At 44.7% G+C, this 27,482-nt stretch overlaps 1 protein-coding gene across 3 annotated transcripts; it reads right to left on the reverse strand.

Annotated features, from left to right (window-relative positions):
- On the reverse strand, positions 1-27,404 carry dnm2a (dynamin 2a). 3 transcript variants are annotated; one of them, XM_079177618.1, is made up of 21 exons: positions 26,944-27,404; positions 20,545-20,618; positions 20,191-20,340; positions 19,146-19,349; positions 18,880-18,978; positions 18,636-18,796; positions 18,404-18,546; positions 18,031-18,166; positions 17,835-17,902; positions 17,158-17,296; positions 14,809-14,895; positions 14,004-14,074; positions 12,293-12,344; positions 11,359-11,370; positions 9,133-9,243; positions 7,390-7,499; positions 6,956-7,067; positions 6,145-6,309; positions 5,070-5,293; positions 4,578-4,841; positions 1-1,056 (listed from the first exon to the last, which is right to left on the reverse strand). In XM_079177618.1, the coding sequence occupies exons 1-21, from the start codon at positions 27,102-27,104 to the stop codon at positions 1,026-1,028; spliced, it is 2,574 nt and encodes an 857-aa protein (XP_079033744.1). In that variant the 5' UTR covers positions 27,105-27,404; the 3' UTR covers positions 1-1,025. The 3 variants fall into 3 exon arrangements, with proteins under 3 accessions (XP_079033744.1, XP_079033742.1, XP_079033743.1); XM_079177616.1 differs by lacking the exon at positions 1-1,056 and adding an exon at positions 2,605-4,248; XM_079177617.1 differs by lacking the exons at positions 1-1,056; positions 11,359-11,370 and adding an exon at positions 2,605-4,248.
- Positions 27,405-27,482: the final 78 nt, after the last annotated feature.

Below are 27,482 nucleotides of genomic sequence, written 5' to 3' on the forward strand. Positions count from 1 at the left end.
TTAAACACTTGCAGCACTTTTATTTGTTAGTCATTCGCTAAACTAGAAAATCACAGCTGTTCTCACTGGAATGTTTGATTCAATTTCAGACTACACTTCAAAAATGGACATGTAATTATTTTAGGCTAAGTTTTATCAAACCACCAAGAAAAGAATATCAGAAAGTCAGCCCACATTTTTTTTTTACTAAGCCCCAGGCATACCTTTATCTTTACTGTGATAAAAACGAAACGAAAACATAAACAATAGATAATCTCCCTGATCAGTTCATTCATCTGGAGATTAAATATGCAGAAATCATTAAAGTCAGGCAGATGGCAAGCTAGTTTTGGCTTAAAAATTCATTTCTTTGCTATTATTTGGATGCATTGCAGCCATTTGGTTACAGTGGTAAAAACATACATATGCATTGTGCATTTCAATCACTACTATTGTAGTCTGTGTTGAAACCTCCTGGGACTGTTTAGCTTCATCATTAATATTTTCTGTCATAAAGCACATTTAATGGTCATGCTCCATCACGAGGAAAGCTTTCTTCTTAACACATGCTCCAATAATAATCAAAATCTAATCTTAAACCGTCTTTATTACTATAGGCACCGTACCGTATCTGGTTAAAAGTGCACTTATACTTTATCTCAAATTAGTTTTTGTTCAAATAAATAATTGACAAGAGAGATTGTGTGGTATAAAGTAGGCAACTGAAAATATCTGCATTAGATTTACGTGTTAAACTACATTTCACGCTATACAAACTTAGTTCTGACCATCTGTGGAAATACTCAAAACATTTCAAGTGCTCAGAACCGTTTCAAACATTCACGGTCGACAAAATAACTTAAGTTTGATGCCTCAATAACTAAAGTTTGCACGTTATGCTGACAGCACAGATTACTGTAGCTCTGTAACCGCATCGTTGGCGCTTTTGGTTGTGAATGAAATGAAAACAAGACGTATAGTCCTTCTGTAGTCCTGCTGCTGTCGTGGATTGAAGTCATGTCACGTCCACCTCAGGCTGATCAAGGTCACCACTGGTTTCGACGGGGAGCCGGGCGCCTGTTCAGGAACAATCAACCAACATTAATCTCTCAACCCTTGTGACATGAACACTGCAGGATCCCGTCCCTGGAACAGCTCAGGAGAGTGTAATGAGGCAATCTGTTAGCGAGAGGGCTCAGAGATCATCCGCCACTCTGACTGGAGAATATGACTAGACACACAAACCTGGATTTATTAACGCATGCTGTACCCCCCAAAAAAGATGACTTCTGACATCTTGTACTGGAATTTTTGCGCATATTTCTCACAGAACTGTTCTAAAATATGTTAGTGAAAATCTTAACAGGGACTCTGTCTGCATTTGGGGTAAACTTGATAGACTGTGCCTGTAAAATCCTCCCTAACCCCTTTGGAAGTTTGAATGTTTTTGTGTCTTACAACAGTGAATTGAAGTAGATCTACTCTCAATGTGACATTAAATCTACTTTGACTCAATGCTGTGAGATGAAACATGAAAAGTGTAAATGTTGATTAATACACAAGAGCAACAAAAGGCTATTACTGTGATTTCTTATGTTCATTTTGTCTATACTGGTTTAGATGTAGAGAGGGAGGCAAGTGAAGAGAGGAAAAACACTACTTTATCTGCAAGAGAGAGCGAGAGAGAGAAGAGCAAGTGGATCACACAGGACAAAAGGAGACACCAACCACCAGAGCCAGTCCCTTTATTGTACACAACACCTCTTTATTTACTCTCCATCCTAAATCAGTTCATGTTGTTTATTCAAATCATTTCATTGCTACAGAGGCACTTGACAAGGGTTTGCAAAACAAAAAGAAAGGAGTTTTTTTTTTTTTTTTTACAGGTTGGTTTCCAACCCCTTCCACCAGATCCAGACAGGGGAGGGGAGGGGAGGGAAAGAGGAAAGGAGGCAAGGACACATCCATTAGGAGGAAAGACAGTGTGACCACAACCTAATGTTCTACAGGGCATTACAGTCTGGGCTTCTCAAGGGCCGGCTGAAGTGACAGGCACAAGGGGGAACTCTGCAAACTTCCATACATCAGAAATGTATCACTGAACTCACTTTTGAGGGATTTGTGGAAGATTTCATGTGAAGGGTCTTCAATCTAAAGACTCTGGGCTGTTTTATAAGCTCATTGTTATCCTTGTGGCTCTGTCACTGAAAGCCAGACCTGTAGAGAAATACAAGGGGAAGAAAATGCACCGTCTGTCTCAAGAGTCAGTCATTTGGAAGACTTTTTAATTCTTTAGTTTCTTTGTCTTGTCAGTTTGGCTAATTGCATTTCTCTCCTCTGTGGTGAGAACATGGGGAAAAAGTCTAGACAGCTTCCGGAGACAGAGTGTGCCTTTGTATACACCACGACTCCCACCACCTGCTGCTCACAACCACTACCGATCAAACCGAAAAGAGAAAACATCCCAGCAGCCCAACGGCACTCCCCACATGACCAGTTCCCCCCCCTCTCAGTTGGTTTAAAATAAAATACCCTCAAAGAGCAATCAAAAGATACTCATTATCAAATAATCACAGCTGTGTAGATGATGTTTAGAGCACCCCCCCCCCCCTCCCCCCAACATACAACACATTTAAACAGCTAATCCCTGCAGCAGAACCCCAAAATAAAAGTCCAGGAGGAGCTGGGGAGCTGAGTTGTACAAAGCTGATACATTAGCAACCAAACACATCAAAGGAAATGACAAATGCCCCGATTATAAATAACGCATCAGGAGATGACCGATCTCTTTTCTCCGACATCGAAGGCTAATCTACGCAATGGCAGTTAGTGCTTCCTTTAATACGACGACTACAGTTGCTTTGTAACGCGTCGGGCCTTTGATTAGAATCAATAGAAGGTTTTTTTTGTCATCAACCCTGCGATTAAATGAGATACAAGTGCTAACTCCCCGGTATAGGCCAGCTATATACAATATGTTTGATGCATGGAAGCAGAACTCATAGCAATAATAAATGTCCTTGACAGCGAAGCCCAGAAAGAGATGAGCCAACTCCTCAGCGCTTAATACCACCTTTATACTCTAAATCACGCCCTCGTCCCGCCGCCTCACCCAGTTTTATCCTCTCTGAGAAGAAACTGCACTGTGTGCGCGCCGCCCTATCAGAATCAGTTAATCCAGGAATGAACAAAGTCTACCCGAAGGCTGAAGGTCTCAATGGGGTTCAACGGAGACCACGGGGATTATAATTCAAGGCTTTGAAAACTCTGAATTACTGGAGAGAAAGCATCTCACAAAGTGCAGACAGCCTTCAGCCGGTCCCTCTCCCTCTGCCGGGTTTCTGTGCATAGCGCTCTAGTTACGGAATACAACGTCCCCCGTTATCAGGGGCTCGTTGTAAGGCTACATGGCTAGAAGTGCTGGGATTACAGCGGTAGACCTGGTTGATTCTCTGTGGAAGGACAACTCACAGAGGGGGATTCAGGCTACTCTCTCAGTCTCATACAACCCTGAGTTGGGGTTTATTTTATTCTTTGCTTTTCCTGCGGTTAGGATTTCACTTTTAAAGCTACATTTATGACGGTCATTAAAAAGGACAAAGCCACTCAAGTAAAATTACACAAGGGGGGGGAGGGTGTGTAAGTGACAGCACCAAAATAACATCGGTGACAATAAGCTATTGTTTTTCATTAGGAATCAGTTAACAGGTTAAGTGTGTGTGTGTGTGTGTGTCACAGAGATCTAGACATGGGCGTCCCGGCCAATCTCAAAAGGGAGGGGAGCGGAAAGCCGGCCTGCAACACTTAATAAGTTATTAATCGAGCTTCTGCTGGGAACCTTATCAGAAGAAATAAACCCGTTATTATTATAATAAACAAAAAAGATCTCAAACTGATTTAGATGCATCGTCTCCGACCGATAGAAGCTCGATGCGTCCCACGGATCAGCTGAGTTTCACTTTTGTATTACACAATTTCCACAGCAGTCAAATGTAATATTCAAGTGGTTGAGGGCTTTCTGATGTTCATGTGCGCTGATAAAGATGGTTAATAGCAGCTTATTACATTGCTTGAAGAGACACGACGCTCATTATGCACCGCTATCAGTCTCGAGCCCCCGCCTCCGGCCTTTAGTGTGCAGAATACACACACCCACACACAAACACACACACACACACACACACTTGGCCACAGGTCTAGTCTAGAAGGGAGGGCTCGGCAGGGCGGATAATGGTGGGCCGATGAGAAGGAGCACCGGGGGGTCTTCGGCTGCAACGGGGAGAGAAGATACAGAACAAGGAGTGAGACGCGCTCACAGAGAGACAGCGGAGAGAAACCAAAACAACCCGACAGAGAGAGAGAAAAAAAAGGGGAAGGGGAGGAGGGGAGGACAGTGGGAGTGAGAAGAGAGTGAATGCTTAGATATAAATATCAAGAATGGGATGAGTGGTGACCTGAGAAATGACAAACCATGCCTGTGACTCTTGAAATGAGGATGATGAAATGTTAGAGACATGACGTTACAAATGCAGCGCAACAACAAATCGTTTGACATACACACAAATTACTGGGAAGCGCATCATAACAGGAAGACGTACCTGGGTACACCGGGTGGGACGCGGGCCGGTCGGGAGGGGATCTGTGGGGGGGCGCTGAAGGGATCCTGGTGGCTGTTGAAGGCGTTGATGGGTGGTCCCGGGCGAGAGGGGATCGGTGGTGCGCCGAAGGCCGGAGAGGGGTTGAGCGGAACTCCAAAGGCAGGGGAAGGGTTCAAGGGCGGTCCTGCTGTCGGGCCCCGAGCGGCAGGCGGGCGGCTGGGGGCCGGGGCGGCTGACGGGGGCGGCCTGCGCTGAGGGGTGGGGCTGAGAGGGCGATACGATTAAATGAAACGTAATAATCACCTAAAAGACCCCCCCATTCGTTCTCCTGTAGAGGTGGATGTGAGGGAATTATTTGGTTTAATATAAGACACACTGCATAATGTGTAAAGGTAGGCATAATACTACAAGGTGAATGGTTTCAAATCTTTAAATCTTAACTAAATGCTGGTTAACCCTCATCTAGTCTGACATGGGAGACCCTCATCTCACCTGGTTTCTTGCATCCGGCCGCCATTTACGGGCGGGGGCACCGGGGTGGAGATGGTACCGGTGCTGATGTCGCCAATAATGAGCAGCGCCTCCTTGAGTGCATGATACATGCGCAACAGTTCGTCTCTACGCTGGGCCTGGTCGGCCGATTCCTCCATGAGGATGCTCTGGTCCCCAGACGAGTAGAGGTAGGCCAGCAGCTCCGAGTGGATGAAGTCCTTTGCCTGAATGGAAGTCAATAGTGTCAAAACACAGAGAGATGCAACTTACATTGCTAGAGATAAGCAGAATGTGTGTGGACTTGGTACAGCAGTGGTCAAAAGTGAAATGATCAGACGGTTCATAAATATGGTTGAAAGAATTAAAGACTACGCCTAAGAAGGGAGAGGACAAAAACAATATTAGAAAATCAAGAGAAAGGAGCTGCCCAGCAGACAAAAAGTGTTGGTATTGTGTGTGTGTGTGTGTGTGTGTGTGTGTGTGTGTGTGTGTGTGTGTGTGTGTGTGTGTGTGTGTGTGTGTGTGTGTGTGTGTAGCTGCTGGATTATTGGAAGCCATCAAGTGAGCTCACCACAATAATAAAAACCTAATAAATAGACGGTGGACAAGCCACTGTGAGCATGCGCCATAAATCCTGTTAATTAGTGTCTTCAAGTTTATGTCCTCGTGTTCATGCGATACATGGCCGCCGCTGCTACTGAGACGAACAAGAAAAAGGAAACGTCGCGCTGCACGACAGTTAGGTCTAATTAAAAAGCACTTCATCTGATCTCAGCTCAGATCACTGGTTCATGAGGTGCCTTGATTGCTTTTATAAAGAATCTAGTACATTTGCTGGATAATGGCAACATAACTGTCAGCCTACATAGCTAATGGCATGTTACCTCCACATATACATGGAGGTCTTTGTACAAAAACACTATATTTAGTATGTAGGATGAGCACCAAGCAGAAGGACAATATGCACTCTGAGACACAGCACACAGTGTTGAGGAAATAGACTCAGCTGATCGCTTTAATTGGGTTCCCGGATGTGCAGACACACTGTTAATTGTCTTGCGTCTGCTGGACTCACACTGTTGATCATGAGATGCATGATGGTCTTGGGCACGAGGTCTCTGGTGGATTTGTTGATGATGCCGATGTACGAGTCCACCAGGTTGCGGATGGTTTCCACCTGCCTCTCCAGCTGAGGATCCATGGAGAACGTGTCCGCAGGGGCAGCATCGTCATTGTCCGTCTGTCAACACCACACCCCCACACACACACACACACACACACACACACACACACACGAAGTATAAACACATGATAAACACATCTTCAGAGTTGCTCTCTGTAGAAGTAGAAATTATGAGCCAAAAGCATACACATCTAAGACACAATCTAAATGACTAATCATTATGCATTTAATAATGATTGAATGTTACACATTTAACATAAGCTCATGTCCTGAGGCCGTGTCCTCTGTGACACTAGGCGACTAAGCAGCTGTTTAGTCTATCCGAAAGAACACTCAGCACTGCTTGTAATAATAATAAGCTGTAGACGGCGTCAATTTATGACGTCTTCCGATTACGATACAAGCGACCTTTGTACTAGAACGAATGGTTACAGTGTCCAGGTACTTAAGACTACGCCGTATGAAGGCAATTTGTGTGTTATTATTTGTGACGTATATTACCGTGTGCGAGCACACTGTTGTTTACTTCGTATAAATATCAGAGACTCGGAGACAGATCTTCGAGCAGCCTTGATCCGTGTATACTGGACGTGTTTCAACTCTGTTCCTTCTTGCAAGAATAAATGTCCTGTGATTAATGATTAATGATTTTATCACCAATGTAATATTATCAGATTTAAAGAAACAGAACCCTCTCACACACCTGGTCCTTCTCCGGATAAACTCCGGCCCTGAGGAAGGAGGCTTTCCAGCTGTCCACATCCTCTTGAGAATCACAGGCCAGCTCTACCTGGCGAAGATCCTTGTACACGTTCCTGTACAGGCAAACAAAGGACATACACAAGTGCTTGTGAGTGTGTAGGCTTTTGGCCAGTACATATAGAAATGGTACAGGATGTACACGGCCCTTTACAAGTCAGGACTCACCTGTTATATTGATGTTTTCAACCAATAATAGCTATTTAACTGACAAAAACAGTATAATTTAGACACCACATGTATCGTTTTACATTTGCAATACAATCCAAAAAACGTTTAGTTGATGTCCCCAAACTTTGGAATGGCAGTGTACATGCACAGAAAAGGTAAAGTACACGTGCATCCACACATGTTTTCACTTAACAACAATCACCTCACCTCTGTTCGGTGTTGAAGATTCCAAAGATGTGCTTTGTGGACATGAAGCCTTTCTCCACATCTCTGAGCTTCAGGTTATCCAGGGGCAGCATGTACTTCTTTTCTTTCTCCTAGCAAGCGGCAGACACAAGAAATACGCATTTACAGCACAACTGAAACCAGGAATATGCAACATATAACTTCAAAAAGGTGAGTCATTGTATTTAGTTGGATAATGGAGATGGATGAACACAGTTCTCCCTCAATGAGTAGACTTGATGGAATGCATATCCTCTGGTTTGGACCACCACCCAGCTGGTGAGATGGAGCAATGCATGATGGGGGGAGAGGAGGAAGAAAAGGAGGAGCATGAGGGAGTTCTGGTGTGTGTGTGTGTGTGTGTGTGTGTGTGGGGGGGGGGGGGGGGGGGGGGGGGGATGGGGTGCCAGCTTTCACTGTTGAGCAGAGACATCTGGAAGCACTAACAGAGAGAGCGGCGCAAGCCCAACAGTTACATCACTCAGTGTTCCACACAACCCCCGCCCCCACCACACTCACACAAACGGCAAAAAAAACAAAACTTAACTGCACGTGCAAAGACAAACAAACATACACAAGCCTGAACCAATTGAACAAACGCATATCATGGGATTTGGGTGTGTGCAAAAACATGCACTCATATAGATACAACCAACTGTCCAAACCCTAAAAGATACAGGAGGACTCATGTGGACAAGCGCATACACACATGCACACACACACAACCCCCCCCCCCTCGTAACCCAGTACGATTTCCTGCAAATTCCAAAGTCAGATCCCGGCTGGAACATTTCAGCCCGCCTGCCACGTCAGTTTGCCTCCACCAGCCTCCCTCTCTTTCTCTTTGCTTTTTCGCAAAAGGCGACCAACATAGAAATTGCACCGTTTCCAGTCGCCGTTTGGACACACTGAGGCAACGGAAATGGAGTTCATCCTCAGCGGTGGTATCTTTTACTGGGTCTTTGTTATTTTAATGGATTAGATAGAATGATAAGATTGAGGCCTTGGGAAGAAGATCAAGCGGTGAGTAAAGCCAGACCAATGCTATTTGCACTTATCACCACTGTAGACAAATGTTCTATTTAGTTAAATCAGTCTTTTAAACAACGTTAAAATCAAATCATGAGTGGAACTAGATCATTAGATTTCAACATCTGAAAACATCTACAACGTAAATAAACTGTAGTGAGTTTTCTGAGTGAAGTTATTTAAACAGTTTATCCAACGTGTCTGGATAGATTTGCTTGAATCACTAGAAAGGTCAGATGTTTCATATTACGCTCTATTTTAAATAATATATGCTTGATAAGATTAAAAGTATCGGGGCGTTGTGGGTCCTGATTTATCAGACTTTTTGTCATATGCGTTATTGTTTCAATGGGGTAATGTTTGCTTTCTGTGCCCTCTGTCCTACTGTCCTAGGGCAGCGACCTGCAGCCGCAATGACCTCGGGGTCCTTCCTCCCGTCGGAGTCCTCCTCACCCCCCCGCCTGCCCAGTGTTCAGACTACCTGTTCATCCGGCTACAGCTGAACAGTAGTCTGCACATTGGTTAGGCTGGGCTGGGACGCACACACACACCTCCAGCCACCTTTGGTGATGACACCAAAATCTCCACTTGGGATGTTTATCAGTGCCACATGCAGTGTCTTCACCTTTATGCGTCATCTTATCTTAGCTATCCATGTCCAGTGAAATACAGCATTGGAACAGAACGTCCTCTCACCTCCTCGTCTTTGTACCAGGACAGGGACTCCGCAGTCAGGATGAACCAGTACTCCTTGGAGCCTCCCTTCATGATGCTGATGTTGAGGGTCAGCCAGCCTTTCCTGATCACCTGCACAGCGAGGAGAAGACGTGGAGGAGAGAGAAAAGGGTGGTAGGGAGAGAGGGGTACGAGGAGGAACAGCTTTGTCAATCAGGCATATGTGACAGGAGGGCCCTGTGAGTGCTACTGGGATGTGAGTGACACTAATAAAATCTTACCTGCTAGGTCACTATAAATCTGGTTGTCTTTTACCTTCTTTTTTTTTTTAATCTATGTCTACGAGTCAAATATATGCACTATAACACAGAAGTACGGGTTGAATGTGAATCTTATTGAATGAATAAGGAGACTAAAGGACTGTAATGCATGCACAGGAATACATAATGTGTGTAGTAATATGGCCAACTGTATGCAACACACTGAAAATAAATAAACACACAAACAGGACCAGATGGTGTCCAGACTAAGCTAACCCTGACACAGAGACAAAGACCAAAAGTCGACGGTGGTTTGTTAGGCGTCAGCGGGTCAGTAGAAGCTAGCCTACACGTAAAACAAAATAAGACGGGGTTAGTGGGGTTAACTGGACTCGGATATATGACTGTTTAAGTAAAAGATGGGGAGATGGGAATGCAGAAGACAGGAGTAATGGAGGAGAAAGGAATTGCAACGGCTGGTTAGACGATCTATTGGAGTTCATAGAGGGACAGAAATCTAGACAACAAAGTGAAACTCTAAAGTGGAGCGATGGAGAGGGAGGAAATACATCAGACTGAGAGGCAGAGCTGAGTAAATCACTGAGGATGCATTTTAGAGGAGGCCTCTTAGCTACCATGTCTCTGTTTTTTTTCAACTACAATGGAGGAAATGGCTATCTGTGAGTAGTGTGCTCTTATTCTTAGTAAAGCAAAGAGAGATTTCAAAGTCTGCTCTAGACCTCTCGTCTGCTCCCCCTCTCCATCCAGCAGAGGACTGGAGTGAGTTATGAGGGGAAAGAAGGTTCGTTAGTAACGCCAACATACACATGGTAGAGGAAGCACGTGCAGAGAGGCTTAACTGTAGTTTGCCTTGGCCGGGAAATAACTCAAACTTTTTTTTAGAAACAAAAAGTTTTAAATCCCAAATATAAAAGTCTGTTATGACCAAGTTGACACGAGAAAGATGAAACAATGAGATGTCAGCACGTCACATACGAGATGCCGTAGAAATGTTCAAACCTTTTTGGTAAATTTAAGTTTTGTAAGTGGTTCATTATAGAATTATACGATTACATCTGAGATTAACTCCAAGGATTCAAATTTGAAAGAAACATGCCAATTTAAATTAGTCAAGATAGTCAGTAGGTTATGAAGAGAAATGTTTTGATCAAATCACTGGAAATCATCCCAAAGACAAGTCACCACACAGAACAACCGTTTTGATCAGCTCTGAATATAGAAATAATAATGATAGACTTGGAGACTTTTGGATATGTGAGGCCTTTACGTTGGAAAGTGTTTTAACATGCATTTAATCTGTAAATGAAATCATTAAGACATGAATCAATACATTTACTGTGTTGCTGATTTAAATGGCTCCCCGCTCCCTCCCCGTTTGGTCCCCAGCGTCGTTTCGGATGATTCTCACAAGGCAAACTTTTGAGTCACAACGCATGAGGCGGCAGCAGAGGTACGAACGCAAAGACATGAGAACCGACGCCATCCCTCGGTCAGTGGTGGAAGAGTTCCCCGTTCTCTTTGTTGCATTGCACAGTGACAAAATCTAAAATAAGTCACGTCTCGTTTAAATTATTTGGTGGAGAAAAGGTGAAATGTTAGTAGCAACCCAAATATGTGCAATTAAAGACAATTACTGTCTTATTCAAATGAAACCAAGAATTACGAGAGCAAACCTGCCATGTGTTAATGTTGAGTCAGTTCCAAATTACTGGTAACTGATATCTGATATCAATTTGATCAGTCTGGAGACTCTACCTTCTCCTCGTGGACTTCTCCCAGTCCGCCAAGCTGCAGAGAGAACAACTCATTATGGTGAGGTATCACCGGGAACTGTTTCTGCTGTTATCTCACAGCATTTGGTCTTTTCCACCCTAACCATACTGGCTGACCTGTGTGTGATGGCCTCAGTCCTTCTGCACGGCCTACCCCTGCTGCCCCCTAGCAATACATCTTTTGGTGTACTTACCAGAATCTCACCCTGCAGTAATGGGAAGGGGAAGGGGGTTCAAAGCAGAGGGGTGCAGTATAAAACCAAAGCAAAAAGAAGTGAGAAAGCAAAGATGAGGGAAAGAGAGAAGGATGGGGAAGAGAAGAGAACAGGTAGCAAGTGGAGAGTTGGAAGGAGAGAAGAGGAAGAAAGAGAATGAAAGTTTAAGGAAAGGTTGAGAGAAAAGGGTGAAATAGTGGGATTGAGAAAAACAGGAGGAAACAGAAAGTAATAATCCATGAGACAGCCAGAGAGAGAGAGAGGAGAGAGAGAGCAAGAGTTACATGCAATTAGAATTACTTCAAGTAAACCACAATTTGGTTATCTCATAGTTGTTGCTCAGTTGATAGGTGCGAGGTCCATGCACATTCTGAAGTTCAACACAAAAGATGCTTGTGAGTTAATGGGAAGGTAGCGAAACAAACCAACAGAATCCTGTAATGAACGGTTGCTTTGCTGTGGAACAACATGCCTGGGTCACATGCAAACAGCAATTAATTCAGAAAAGCAGGGAGGCAGAGTCTTCTTTAAGCTCATTAAGGCAACTCTTCCCTCACTGAAACTGCAATCTCTGATGCCGAGGAGCAGCACTATTAATCACATTTCAGGATCTTACAAAACACACGTTGAAACACAAAACACACGTTGCTAGATATCGGTTCGTTAAAAGGAGAAGGACCAGCTTTAAAACATTAAGACATTGTGGACAAAGCCAGTTTAGAGTGAGGATAATAAATCACAGGGGACTGGGTACACTTATGTACAGAGGAGGTATTGTTAACAGTTAGGTCAAGATAGATTAATGGCTATGTGCTGGAGTGAGATATATTCACATGGCTGACTAATAGGCTGGTAATGGGAGACATCGGTCGAGGGAGATTAAATCTGGCCGGTGCTGAGTGATAGAAGGTACCTGGTTGGGTATGGCCCTCTTCTTGTTTGCAGCCGTGTTCCTCTGCTGGGCACTGTCATCACACAAACATGGACAGAAAAGACGACACATATTGATGGCAACACACCAAACAATCAATATTCATGTGTCACTTCTATTCCAATAATATTCTCTTCATTTACAATATTATGCTACTTGTGTTTTTAAGCCTTTAGTCTCATGTGTTTCAGTGTAAATCCACAGTTCTGATGCAAATACATAACCCTACACACACACATATACATGAAGGTGAAAGTGGCTTGTGGAGGAATCTGGACAACACGGAGGGTCAAACTGTCTCTCACACACACACACACTGGACACACAACCCGACATCCTCTCTGTGAGCCCACCTGTTGTTGCCGTACCCTGGGGAGCTACCATCATCCAGCCTTCTGTAGTCAAGACTGAAAGTGATGTCATGAGAACCGTTAAACAGCTCTAGCTGACCTGCGATACAATACAGCAATCTCGCCATGCAGAGGCTAGGCATGAACCCTCACACACGCAAACACACGCACACACACACGGGGCTTGCTTTGTTACTCTGTCAACCGACACAGATCGGTCGATACATGCTACTGTATCTGCTACACTAAAGGGGACTGTTAATGTTAATTCAACCCAAACTCTAAATCGCTTAGAGATGCACCACAAAGAAACAGAGGCCGTGATTCCATTCAATTGTCCATTCAAGTGAATTTAAGCGAACTTTTGAAATGTCGCAAAAAGGAAATGCGCGTCCGGTAATCCGCCAGGAAGTGGCGAACTGGAAACATAACACCGTGGCCATTTAACCTTCTACGAGAGGAAAATGGAGAGACGTCTCCAGGATTATGTTTCAATTGGGCAAGTTTTAATTTTTCGTGTTGCTCGTATCGGCCATATATTTAATGCTGCCTGAAGACGAAGACAATAGAAATATATGTCCAGGAAAACGCCGACAGCAGAAACAGCTCATCAGTCATGCGAGTTAAAATGTTGGCTACATCAGAAATGATTCATCAAAGGCTGTTTTCATTACCAATTCAAATCAACTACTACGGATAAAGGCAAAAACCACCTCAAGTGAGCGTGAAAACCCTTTTGTGGTTTTCCATAGAGCTTTTCTAATGAGATACTTCAAAATGCACATAAACATGTGTGAAGGGAAACATGACAAGTTGGTGCTTTGAAGTGTGCAAATGAGTTTCCAGTGCACGACAGCAGCTACAAGCCAATCCAGTCGACACTGCTCTGTCCATTGGTACAGTTAGCATTCTTCAGCCAACAGGAAGCGTATCCATCGACAAATCGAGCATGCTTCATTGACTTTGTTTGGAGGGGGGGGAGGGGGAGGTTGCATGCAGGGCAGAGAGGTGGGCAATTAACGCGACCTTGATTTATCGTGGCATCCCCCTCCCCCACAGGGAGACACATGCTCTGATGCGGCTGGATCACTAATTGGCATGCTACATCACACCGAGGTGCCGCGGTTTACAACACGTGGCGAGCAATAAAGCAACACTTTGATTCAGTCGCAGTTAAGTCTCTGAAACAAGTCTTTTCCTTCCTAAATGTCCGGAGTCACAAGTGCACCTCAGACGATGGGCAACATGTAGTTAATGGGGACCACAATGCTCGTGCTGAGACTGCACATCAAGCTGTAAGTTGGGCTAGAAAAGGTGTGTGTGGGGGGGGGGGGGGTACATACTTGGCAAAGCCTATGAAGTCCTCATGATTGGTGTTGATATAGGACAGCTCAATGTCGATCAGCAGCAGAACCTTGATAAGAGGCAGAAAATCGGGATTAGGACGGAGAGGTCTCAATTAAACACCACTTACAGAAGGCACACACGAGAAAGGGCTCGGCTTCACTTCTGATACTTCACACTTGCAGGAAAACAACCCTGAGAGGGATTACATCTAAAGCTGCATTTATGCACAGCTTTGTAGTCAGACGGATATTAACAATGCTGCAAAAGTGCAGATGGGATGGAGTTGACAATACGACTGATGAATGATAAAAGTTTCGGTTTATAAACAAATTAAATCGGCCTCATTTCCTGCCTGAGAGCTGCAACAAAAACCTAAAACTCTCATTAGTCATGGTATTAGGAGGAGTTGGGTCTTTATGTTGTTTGCAAGGCTTCTCAAAGAATAAAGTCCTGAAAACAACACTGAAAACTGCTGTTCTGTCACACATCAGAAGGATTTTGGATTAAAAGAAAGTGGTGCCAATCGAGGTAACACTGACTAACACTCAATTTAATTAAACAAACGGAATAAATCACACAATAACGTATTTTCCACCATAATAAAGAAAGGGGCTTAGCTGTGAAATAATCATAACAATTGTTAAACAAAACAAGAAGTTGTCCCCAGCATTTTAACGTAACATTGGAGTACATGTTAAATGTAGATTGTGGCTCTTACTGTATTTTTTCTACAGATGAAAGAGATAAACATCAAAGCCCGACTTTGCACGCTCGAGAGTCTGTTTAATCTCAGGAACTCACCTGGTCCTTCGTCTTCCCTTCTCTTTCTCGGACGTGGGTGGTGACGATCCTCTCCGTCTCCTCTCTCAGCCTGGGGTAGGAATTGAGCTGAAAGGCAACACAACACACGGCTGCAGCACTGAACAGAAGACACACGCAAACACACACACTTACATGTGAGCTGGAGCTTAGTAAGACTTACCAATAAGTATCAGAGACAAACAGGAGTGAGAAGTGAGAATAAGTGGAGAACAAAGAAAAGGGAAAGAAGGTAGTCAAGTGACATTTCAGTGTCACACATATCCAAACAACCACAAACCGACACACACACACATATAGAAACTTTGAATACACAGCGACAGTCTGTTACCATCAGCCAGGGATGACTTCATGAACTAAGAATCAATGTGCTAATGCTATTAGTTAATCATGCAACTAACAAACAAGAGCAATGTCCAAATGTATACATTCAAACCAATCATCTGTAGCTGATGGAAAGTATTAATGTTAGTGAAGACTGGATAAGAAGGTAAAGAGACAGAATGGGGAGACTCCAGAGACAGAGGGACGGATGGATTACTGAGTGTATGTAGAATCCCTTCATGAGGCGCAGCGCCCTCCTCTGTCCACAAGGTGGCAGTGGAGCACCGTTGCTATGGAAACACTCCATTCAGACTGCCACTGCACCCACTAAATATCCCCCCCCCCTCCCCGATGTCACATCACTCCCCTTCCATCCGGTTCAGCACATAGTGGAATGTCTCCGCTGAGGTCAAACGGCTGGCGGTTGGCCGTCTGATGGAGGTTTTAGGTTGTGCTTAAAATGTCTGATGTGAATTGTGAGTTAGTGCTCAATCTGAATGGTGTGGAGACTTCCAGAGGGTCGGAAAAGAAGAAGGATGGGACGATACACATGATCGACGCAGTGGGCACTGATGGCGGGGGTGGGGGAGTGGACTGATGTCACTGGGATGACAATGACAGACATTTGGAGAAGACTTAGAGATGCACCGACTGCAAGCTTCCAGGCCGAACTCTGACCGGCCGATTCTGATTTTCTTTCTTTCTAAGAACTATAATTGACAGCTGTACAAACATTTTTGTAACCTTAGTTTCATGGTAATTTTTTTTTTATTCAATTGTATGTTCATAATAAAACATTGACATATCAAAAAACTTCCCCTCAAACAAACCTCAAAGTTGTTTCAAATGTTTTTAAGGTTGTTCCCCCAAAGACTTATTTTTAACTTACACATTATAAGCTTCATGTCTTCTTCACTCACGCTGACTAACTTCCAAACAGACGACATGACGCATGTGTGTGTGTCTGAACTGTGTGCTGCAGATGGCACTGTGTGAGCGACGTGCATGTTGTGTGTGTGGCTGTGACATTACGGTCTGTCATTCTAACAGACGGACGGATATAGGTCACTGACCAGGCAGTCAACGGTCATGGCCGATCAGCTGACAACAGGACGGTGTTTGAGCGATCGGTGCATCTCTAAGAGGAACGCCTTCTCTTTTCGTGCCATCTTCCCAGCAGGTGTTGTCCCCCGATTACCTTAACGGCACACTTCATGACGAGCGCGGTGAGCTCGGACACCACAAGGTCCACACATTTGAGGCTGGGCTCTTTGAGTTTGAGGATCTGCTTTTTGACTATCGCCTCGAAAGCCAGGTCGGGGGTGAAGAGCCCCGTTCTGAAAGGTCACGGGGTCAGATTGCATGTTGTTGTGGTGGTGTAGAGAGAAAGGGATAGGCAGAAAGAAAGGGAAAGAGAAAAAAGAGGAAAGCCGGGAAAGAGAAAGAAGGAATAAAAAGAGGAGTCTTTGTTCAGTTAGTCATTTCTAGCTGTTGAGAGACAAATCAAGCATTGGAGAAGGACAAGCCACAGGTCTTTCACATCCTCTTCCCTGACACGCCAGTTCCTCTCAGACTAGGTCAATATTGTGAAGACGGACACGTCACCTCCAACCCAAGGCCAAATTACCGCTTCAGACCTTCCCCTTTGTTTTGCTGGCTATGTGTACTGAGCCATGAGACCTGCAGCTTGTCCAGGCGAGACCAGAGATGCTCAGACGGTCCCCGAAACATCTCAAATCCACGACGACACGTCACCCGTCACAACACTCCACAACACGACAGCGCTGCCTGCACACAGGGCTAATCGGGCTGGGCTGGGCTGAGGGCAAACCGCACAGAACGTTTCTTTTTTTTTTTTTTTTTTTTTTAACAACTGAACTGATGTTTTCCGGATATTGTAGGAATCTGTTGGCTAATGTTCCGCGCCAGCGTACCCTCTGCCACACCCACGGTCACCCCCAGCCCCGTGTCTCGGCTGGGTCGGGAGATGCTGGACACCGGCAGTACCTTGTTGGTGCACTGCCTGACTGTGTTGATGAGCTCCTGAATGACCAGATCGATACATTTGAGACAGGGCGTTTTCAGCTTAACGATCTGCTTTTTCACGATGACCTCAAACGCCAGGTCTGGAGTGAACAGCCCCGTTCTGAGGATGCACAGAGAGACAGAGGCACAGCGGCAGACCGATGGGACAGTTAACGGGACATGTAGGTCAAACAAAACAGATGAATAGACGGATTAGGTGAGATCTGAGGTTATGGACAAAGTAACAGAAAATCCGTATACGGACAATCACGATAGGGGGGGAGGGGGGAGATGTAAATGTAATAAAGCAGACAACAACAAATGAGATATGACAAACGGGAGAGGATCGGTGAACACACGACAACATTATCGCAGCAGGGGACTAAGATACATGTAACACAAAACCTCATAATAGTTGAATGCCTCAGCAGACAGAAACACGAGTGGGTGGTGTTGCAGTGTGGAGAAGGGGGATTGGAAAAACAGTGAGGGACAGTAGAAATCAAACAGAAAACACCTTTTCTTTGAAGAGGTACAGTTAGTCTCTGATGGCAAAGCTTGATTATGAATTACAGTAGACGGGAGAGAAGCGAAGCCTGTGGGTACGGCAGTGTTTTGTGTTTATTGAGCTCTGGGCGTTTTGATTCCGCTCCACTTGCCTGACACCGTGGACGTTCTTGATTGCGTGACTGATTTCTCGCCTTAACTCCTTCTCGTCAAACACAATCTGGGAGACGGGGGGAGGGAGGGAGAAAATTCCAGTGATGCTTTAACAAATCAATACTTCAATCTTTGTCCAACCACCATGACAACCACAACAATAATACTTAACATATCACCGCTATTCACACTAACCTTGACCAGTTCGAAGGGAAAGCGTTCATGGAAGATGCGATTGATTTTTGCGCCACCCGACAGCTCGTTGGTGTCCACCTGGTCCCCGGAGCCCTCGATGCACTTCTCAAAGTCCACGCCAAACTGCTGCACCATCCTGAAGAGGGCCGAGCACAAACATGACACCGGTGTTGAGGATCTCCTTGCAAGTGCAGCTTAAAGCTTTCTGCAGATCCACTGCAAACATTACTGTTCATTACAGTTACTGCGAGGAACTTTAAACTGATCATGAAACAGATATAATACTGATGCCTCTATATCCACTCATTACCAAAGAATGTGTTTTAGATCAGGCCTACGGTGAGTTTTTAAAGCAATATTCAGATGCACTCACTGCAACAAGGCCTTGGTCTTGCGTGTCGGGTCATCTGGACGGAAGTTCTTGTACTCCTCCACCTCCTTCTCCAGCGAGAGGAGCTGACTCTGCAGCTTACTGCGCAGACCAGGGAGAGTGTCCCTGATGTGGTTGGTCAATTGCTGGAGACAGACAAGAGGTAGCACTGTTGTTTTACAGACTCAATGGCATATGTCAGGGAGGAGATTACATTTCACAATTGACGGCGGACCTGGTTGAGTGTCTTTTGTAGATGTGGTGTGCCCATGCGCTCTGCCAGGTGTCTGTAGCCCGGGTGGGACAGGAAGAACTTCCTCTCCGCAGCCAGAGCAGCGCGAATGTCCTTCTTCCCATCGATGTCTTTCTGACTGCGGTTCACCACACCGATGTAGCCTGCACACAAACAACACAGACAGTCACTCTAGAATCCAAACCGAAGTCTGTGAATGTGTTTGTGTGTGCGCAATCATCCTCACCTCTACGCAGGGGGAGGAGTTTATTTTCTAGGATGTCCTTTGCATCCGTCCCTTCATCCATCAGGTCCAGCTTTGTTATTACACCAATGGTACGCAGACCTGCACAACATAAAACCACATCAGCTCAAACAACATGTCTTACAGGACAATACAGAGGAAAATGACCGATACAGAATAATTACGTCAGTGTCTTTGACCTTTTCTCGGGCCTGTTTGAAAATATAAACCGCTTAAAAAAAAAGTTCAGCAGAGAGCTCCACACTCACCCTGTGGGTCCACCTCCTTGGCGATCTTCAGAGCGTCCGAGTTGGCCAGGTCGCTGTTGGCCGGTGTGACGGCCAGGATGAGACAGCTGTCCTTGGTGATGAACTGCAGCAGCATGTCTCTGATCTGGTGCTCTATGTCTACAGGCTGGTCTCCGACCGCCACCTTAGTCATTCCCGGGAGGTCGATCAGGGTCAGGTTCAGCACTGAGAAATGAGAAGTGCAAATTAGATGCTTTTCCATCGGCGGAGGTGACACATAGCTACAACTATATTCAAGTAATATGATTCCATATCCACTCCTTTTCTTAAAGCATTTTATCTAGTTTGATTTACTGGATACTTTATTTTGATGGACGTGAGACAAGCTTTCTCAATAAAAGAAGGCCTTCGTTTTTCCTCCCTCTTCATACAAACATCCAAAAGACGTCGACAGCAACTGCCTCAATCTAACACTTTAATGGGTGTCTGTGGTGAAAGGGAAGCTTACATCTTGTGAACGAGACATTTGGGAAGGCAGACATTTGTTGTTGTAAACAGAACACTAATTTGTTTTTTACTCCATAAAAACATCTCTGAGGTTATATTACGTGTAAAGAATTCAACATGAAATTGTCAAACTTGATGTTGAATTTCCCTCAACATAAAAAAACACATTAGATTATTTCAAGTGACTTATCTTATTATTTTTTTATCATGTTATAAATAATACATTATATATTGTGATACATAATTTTCGCCGAATTCAACTGAGAAATGATTTATGGATTCAATAACCACTTGTTTGGTTGGCCTGTCAAGTTAAAAACACATCAAATACTTCACTATATTGATACAATCCCATTGTTATTAATACAACCAGAGATGTTCAAAAAGACACGATACCACGGTATGAACAGTATGGAAACATCTGGTTGGTTGGTTGGTTGGTAGACAAATTCACATCATCTCTCGGTATATAACATACAAACGTACTTATATATTAACTTACATAAGAGCAAACGGTGTTACCAGTGCAGTGTTTCTCATTAAGACTCGAGTCTGTTACCGTTTGGGGAGTAGACCCGCAGGTTAATTGGGATGGTAGAGATGCCTTTGTTGGAGCCTGTTATCCTCTCGGTCTCCGCCTCAATTTCCAACCGCACTTCATCAAAATCCACAAACTTCTTCCCTTTGCAGTGCAGGAATTCAGCATATTCTACACGCAGGTGCAAAATGACGTACACAGGGGGAGGGGGGGGGGGAGAAAAGGACAAAGAAAAAGGAGAATATTAAATTAAAGAGAGCAGCAAAAAGCAGACAGTGAGCTTAGCTCGGGGGCACTGTGACAGAGAGGCCGTGTGCAGGGCAGCGATGAAAGCAGAAGGGGATGTGTGTCTGTGCGGAGGACGGGAACACTCACCGGCTTTATTGTTGACCAGCTGCAGAATGAGAGGTCTACGGGTAACAATGCCTGATCCACGGGGAAGAAAGTCCCTGAGGGAGACAGACAGAAGACACATAAACACAGAGTAGCAAGGATGAAAAGGAGGGAAATCAAAACAGGAGAGGGGAGTGTTGGGTAAAACAGGGGTGGTTCAGGATCGAGAGAGAGAGAGAGAGAGAGAGAGCAACAGAAAGAGAGATGGAACGCTTAATTATTCAATTCACTCAATGTCCATGTCCGTGCAGCGTGGCCTCTGGTAAATTGATGGACGCGGGGGAATTTCACGCCTCCAACTTGTCTTATAACAAATCGAACGTGACAAAATCATTTTCTCTCATCATTAGGGCTTTAAGTGAGCCATTCATTCACACCCACTCTCTCTGTTATGTGGAAAATCCACCCTAAAATAGAATTCACAGACGTTATATGGAAACAGGCTGTAATTATAATATCATCCAAGGACAAAACCTAGAGCTGCTCCACAGACGGTGAATAATGGAACAACTCCTCCGGCACTAGAGCAGCATGTGTGGAGATTTCACTGGGATATGAATACGTTTTGCAATTAAAATGAGTCGTTTCAATGCGATGTCTCGAACACAACCTATCGGACCACGGACTCAGAACATGTTATCATTTGTTGTCGTGAACTTTGACCTATGTTGAATATTTCAGACGACGACGCGATCGTACAGTAAGGATGTTGAAGCTCGGGAATGAAATATTGACGGACCGCGATACGACGACTACTTCATACTCGCTCAGTTGTCTGACAACAAAACCAAACAATACGTTATTGAGAACAACTATATTGTGAATTTAGTTGCATTAAAAACACATTATAGGTATCCAGAGAGAACAGGAGGACAGTTAACAGACGTGTAACCGTCTGTGTTTCTGTTCTCAAACGTCAACATAGCCGATCATACAGCACAGCTGTGGTCAGTGACCTGTGTTTATGTTGATTTTGTCAGACGACGACGTCCCGACCATGAAAGGATGATTTGGTCAGCTGGGCTCTCTGTCCCACTCTTTACCAGATGTTGGCAGTGATGAGCAAAGTTTTGCTGTTTGCCAACTGAAAAGAGGGCGAAGGAGAAGAGATTCAGCCAATTTCATGACGTTCCGGTGTGTCCATTAAAAAGAAACGGCCTGGAAACACTCATTTCCAAATTTGGGGAGAATGTTGTAAAAACGTAATCTGATCAAAATCATTGGAAAAGCTCAATCTAAATTCAGTTTTAGGGTGGATTTACCCTTCGTGGGTGGGATTTGGTAATGTGGTGGTTTTCGATTGATAAACTGCTCAATATACTGCCTATTTAAAGGTCAGACCAGACCTCTGTGTCAGCTGGTCACCGTTAGCTTGTGTGTGTGTGAGTCCAGACTGTGTCAATACACAATATATCACCTACGATGACGCCTTAACCAAACTCGCCTCGGGCCTTGACATCGTCCTATGTGCACACTCTCAACTAGAAACGTGCATCATGCTACTTACAGTGCCTTGCAAAGGTGTTCACCCCCATCATGTTTTTCCCTATTTTGTTGCACTACAACCTGGAATGTAAACAGATTTTTATTTGGATGGGGAGGGGTGGTTGAATGCTTTCGCAAGGCACTGTAATTACACTAAGTAATGCATTGCACAATGCATGAAATGACAGTAAACAAACAAGGGCAAAGGCTATTTGTGCAAAGTGCATTATTGAGACCCTATCCTTCTAGGGAAAAGATAGGAACTTTCTCACAATTGGCGTGTCGGTTCCCTTTAACGTGACGGGGTACGTGAAGAATTTCTAACTACATGAGTCATGACCAAAGTTGCCTCGACAGCCCTCAGATGACGCTCCTCCTCCACCCGGTCTTCTGTACTCCCCTCCCAAATTATGACGGCTCCTCTATTGCTCTGCAAACACGCTACATCTGGTGGTAATCACCGGCCCCGGTCCTGGAACGATCATGGCGGAGCATGTCACTAGCCCACATTCTCCGTTCCCTCCCTACTGCCAGACCTACAGGAGTGAGGGGACTATGGCGGTGCTCAGCACTGCCTGCTGACTTCAGACTGTTAGCAATGTGTCGGCCACAGGACAGGAGAAAAGAGAGTGGCTGCCCTACTACATACTCTCAGACTGCTGTCCTGTGGTGAAACATTGGGGAACATTCTGGATGTTCCTTACATCAGCAAAAAAAAACAATCCACAGGTCTGTGGTTCAGCACTGGTGCAGTGTCATGCACATAATGTGGAGCATGCAGGCATTTGTTCCCTCGGCGGACAGTGTAGAAAGCTCTGGGTGAGGAGTGCCAGCGAGGGAGACAGAGATAAAGAACAATGGAACTACCGGTGGAGAGAAAGGATATAATTAACAGACGGGACGTGGAGAAAGGCGGTAAGATGCTGCCGAGAGGTCACAGCGAGAATGACCTCCTCAAGAAACTGCTAACGTACTGATGGATATCTCCAGTTACAACTCTCACTGGATTATCAGCAGTCAAACCCCGTCTCATTGGCTCAACAGGTGGCCACTTGTCAAAGACACACAGTGATAAAAATGAAGCATCAATAAAGTTTACGTGAAAAACACACAAAGAAGTTGTTTGTTCACAAATGCTCTTCTGAGAAGACAAAACAAGTGCAGAATTGAACCAGTCAATCTCCATAGACAGGAATTGGATAAACGGCACACTGAAAAAGAAGCAAGAGGCCAGGACTCCATTATTGATGCGCTGTAAATGATAGACGAGGCTGAGCAGATTGTGTATCATTTCATGCATTATGGATGGCCAAGCAAAGAGCATCAGTCTGTGAGCCTCCCTCTATCTACGAGAAGAGAAAGCTAAAGCAGGAGAGAGAGAGTAGGGCAGGGAGAGATCGGGAGACCCAGCTCCTCCCCCTCCCGCCTGCCTGCAGGCCCCGACAGCCCCTTCCTCTTACAAACTCTGAGGAGCTACACTCCACAGCAGATCCTCCTTTTCCTCAAGTCTATGGAGGCCTGACGGGGCTCGTTTTCAAAACATGGAAACCGGAGTGTGAAACTCTGAGGTCACACTGGGCTCTCACGGGAGGGTGAAGTACACTAAAACATGGTTGTGGTTTGCTGGGACTTATTGCATGGGTCTCTGGTGTGGCAACGGATATGCAATTATGGCTACCCGCATTCAGGCACCAGTCCATCACTGTGTGTACCATGAAGCCTCACTTAGCAGCCCATCCTTTTTTTAAGCACTACCAAAATCCAACTGCTTAGTGGAAAATCCCTTTTGCTCTCTGCTATTCGGATGTCCACTGTGCTACACACAAACATCTACAAATACTGTTTTTATCAATGCCGACGACAACCCGGAGTAAGAGTACTGCTACAAATCGAGAAATACATACAACGCAAACAATCAAATAGGTTTTAATGAGGCCAATTCAATTCTTTATGGAAGACAGAGTTTTTTATTATAAAGCTCTAGTACAGTATTAAAGGACAACTTTTACAATGCTTTAAAAACTCCTGGTTTCTCAGTAGTCTGCTCGCCACAGATCTGACAACCTCCTCCACCCAGACCAGCTTGCTGGGATAGATATGACGTCTTTACTCCCTACTGGGGCAATGACATCAGAGCAGAGACAAAAATAGGCCTATCTCTACACTGAGAGTTAATTATATGATCTAATGACGCATGCATCAAACAAACAAAAGCCAGTAAATAAACAACACTGAGATGTTAAATGAGAAGGTTTTTGCATATACAGACTGGTCCATTTAGTTTGTCAGTGAGCCATGCCAGTGAAGCAGCATGTACAATATCAGGGCCATGGCGCTGACGTGCCTGAATGTAATGCAGCCACATTTATTGTTATTAAATACACATGCATCCATCATGAGAAAGGTGCATTAGGCCTCAAATGCTACGGCTAAATGATTGTTACCATAATGTAAATGATTTTAGTGTATTTAAGGGATGTTCAATGTGTCAGAAAAAGTATACGGTCCATCAGTAGGTTACCTCGATGCATACCCGAACAACAGATAAACACACACATGCTACCAAAAGACAGAAACGTCAACAAATACGTGATGCTGTTGAGCCGGAGTGATTTGATTAGCTTCTGTCCAGCCAAGTATGCAGACCGGCCAGCCAATGTGTACTGGTCTCCACTCAACTTGGTGGGAACACAGGCCCGAATCACACCAACAAGACGGGTGACACAGGTCTAGCTACAACTTCCCCTTCTCCATCTGATCAGGACGTCGGAGCTCAGGCAGGAGACAGAAATCGGGGGAGAGAAAGAGGAAGAGGGATTGTTTTCATGCCTGGGGCCACAGGGTTGAATCCAGCCTTTTACACACAACATGCTCACCAAAGAAATAGACTGAGGAAACCATAGAGAAGCCATTATTACAGAGACTTTCCGACAGCACCAAAAACAATCATAGTTGTGTGCAACAGATGCCTGTACATGGTATCTGGATTACGTATTGGCTGCTCCTGAGCTCAAACAAGCCCGTAGATCAACAATGAGTCATCTCTACATTAACGCTGTTGCTATGGCTATATGGTGCACCTCCCAAGTACTTCCAAGTTGAAGTAAAACTCGACCTTGTAGCTACGAGTCTTTCTTCTACTGTTCCAGCTTAATCTGCCCTCAAGCTCACCTGCACTGCAGCAACAGGCATACAGAGTAGCTGCTGCACTTTTCATTGTTTGGATAAAAAGATAGTCAACACTAAAGTGCACTCCTTACATACTTCATAAAAAGGATGAGCATGTACAAGTGTGCAAAGTGCTTGAGTAACTTTCATATGTGCATGTATGTTGGTTCCGTCAACAAGCAGAACGTGGAGGTACTGCACAAGCAGGGAGATTGAGGCCACCATGAAATGTTAATTACAGCTGATATGTGTCAAGTGCTCTCACAGTGCATAGTCCCACTCATCTGAATTAATGTGCACCGAGTGGTAGTCTAATCTGTGTGTGTGTGTGTGTGTGTGTGTGTGTGTGCGTTTGCCTGAGAGCAGATACGACGTGCTCTCGCCCGTGCGTTGATAACTAAAGGCCTATCTGCATGCCATCTTAACAGCCACTCTACTTCCTCTTCTATGCCGGCTCGCCTGCGGGAGTGTGTGCGATCCCTGCGTGGGTTGGGTTACACACACACACACACACACGGTGAGTGTCTCTCAATGGGGCGGAAACCTGCTCAACAAGCTGCTTTAGAGCGAGCTTGTTTTGTTTCTTTATCTATAGAGTGATCTCGCTCACTGCTGATGTGGGAGAGGACAACAGGACCGGCCTGTTGAGGAGCAGTGGAGCTTAACCTTCGCACCACAGAGAATAGAGAGACGTCGAGTGTATTTCCTTAATTTCTGAAATTTTTGCCAAAAACAGTAGCAAAAGAGGAAGATGGTAAGGGAAGTTGTGTCTGCAGCAGATGTGATCTTGTGCGGTTTGACAGCATTTTGACAAAAGACTGTTTTTGAAGTGAAAGTCCATGTGTTGTATACTATACACTGCAGGTAAATTCTGTTCCCTAAGTAAAGGTGGTGGCTTGTTCTGCCTCCACTGCTCAACTTTTGCTGATCTTCCCAAAAACATGTGTGTACTCCCACATCTGAAAGAATAAACACACTACTCCAACAAAAACCTGTTATGTGACTCAATAAAGCTCCCATCAAAATAGCAATTAATGCATAACCAGAGGACTTTCCGGGTGTGGCTTAGAGTCATAAATAGCAAAACAGGTTCACATTCAGAACTACGGCTGAATAAACAAATGAGTAAATAAGAAACTGCACTGTAATTTACTGAAAATAAAGTGAACAATGTGCAATTTAAATACACAAACATCACTTGATTTAATTCTTTATAAAGGTCTTAGTTTGTCATGTTGAACATGTCAGAGTGTAACCAGAGATCCAGGTAGTTTACTGGTGGTTTTAGAGGGCAACTATTGAGTCAAGTATTGGCAACGAGCAGAAGAACTACCTGAGATAGTATGTTTCCTCACACGTTTACACCCACCGTCGTTTGAACACTAGGAAAGCTTGCATTGAGCCCTAGTAAACAAAACTTCATTAAAAAAAGTTTTCCACTGGCCCACTGCTTTGTCACGTAAAGGGCGTGTGTGCGTTAAGTTGTTAAACCCGCAGCCGCTTTGCACCTTCAATGCAGTTTTACGTCAAGTGCGTAACTTCATAATAACGTTTAGTTCTGAAAGAGTGGCTAACATTAGCTTAGCTTGATGGCAAGTTGCATTACAAAAAGTACCGGTCCTGCCTGACAATCAAAAAGGAGAACGTAAGACCACGCAGGACACATTGTCACTAAACTATTAGTTGATTGAAATTGCCAATTCAATTGACAACAGTCACGTAACCTACCTGCCAACGAAATTTTCCAAGACTGAGCTTTTCCCAGCGCTCTGTCCACCGACCACAGCGATCTGAGGAAGGTCCAAATTACAACTCTGGCCAATGGAGCTGAAGGCGTCTTGAAGCTTGTTGATGAGGGGAATCAGGTCTTCCATGCCCCGGTTCCCCATGGCTTCGTTAGCTCGGAGAGCTCCTTCAAACACAACACAAACCAGAGCCCAACACTAGCCGCGCTAACTAAGCTAGGTAACGTTAGCTTAGCAGGAAGGTGCTCCTCGGGTTACTCTGAAGTGTAACGTTTAGAGTTCCGCCGCTTCAAACAGCTCGGGCTTTTATTCTCTACTTCAACACTTGAGCGGTTACCGGTAAACGCAATTCACACTAATATCATTTCGTGCTGTTTTAAGCGCGTTAACTAAAAATACCCAGTCAGTCGAAACGGACGGAAAAACTCGCAAAACAAAACTTCCTTCTACACAAACACCATCCGGTCAAAGGAGACGACATCCGACCGAACCCGGCGAGTTTAGTCCCGCCTCTTGCCTGTA

This window comes from Pholis gunnellus (assembly GCF_910591455.1).
Source record: "Pholis gunnellus genome assembly, chromosome: 17".
Taxonomy (NCBI): domain Eukaryota; kingdom Metazoa; phylum Chordata; class Actinopteri; order Perciformes; family Pholidae; genus Pholis; species Pholis gunnellus.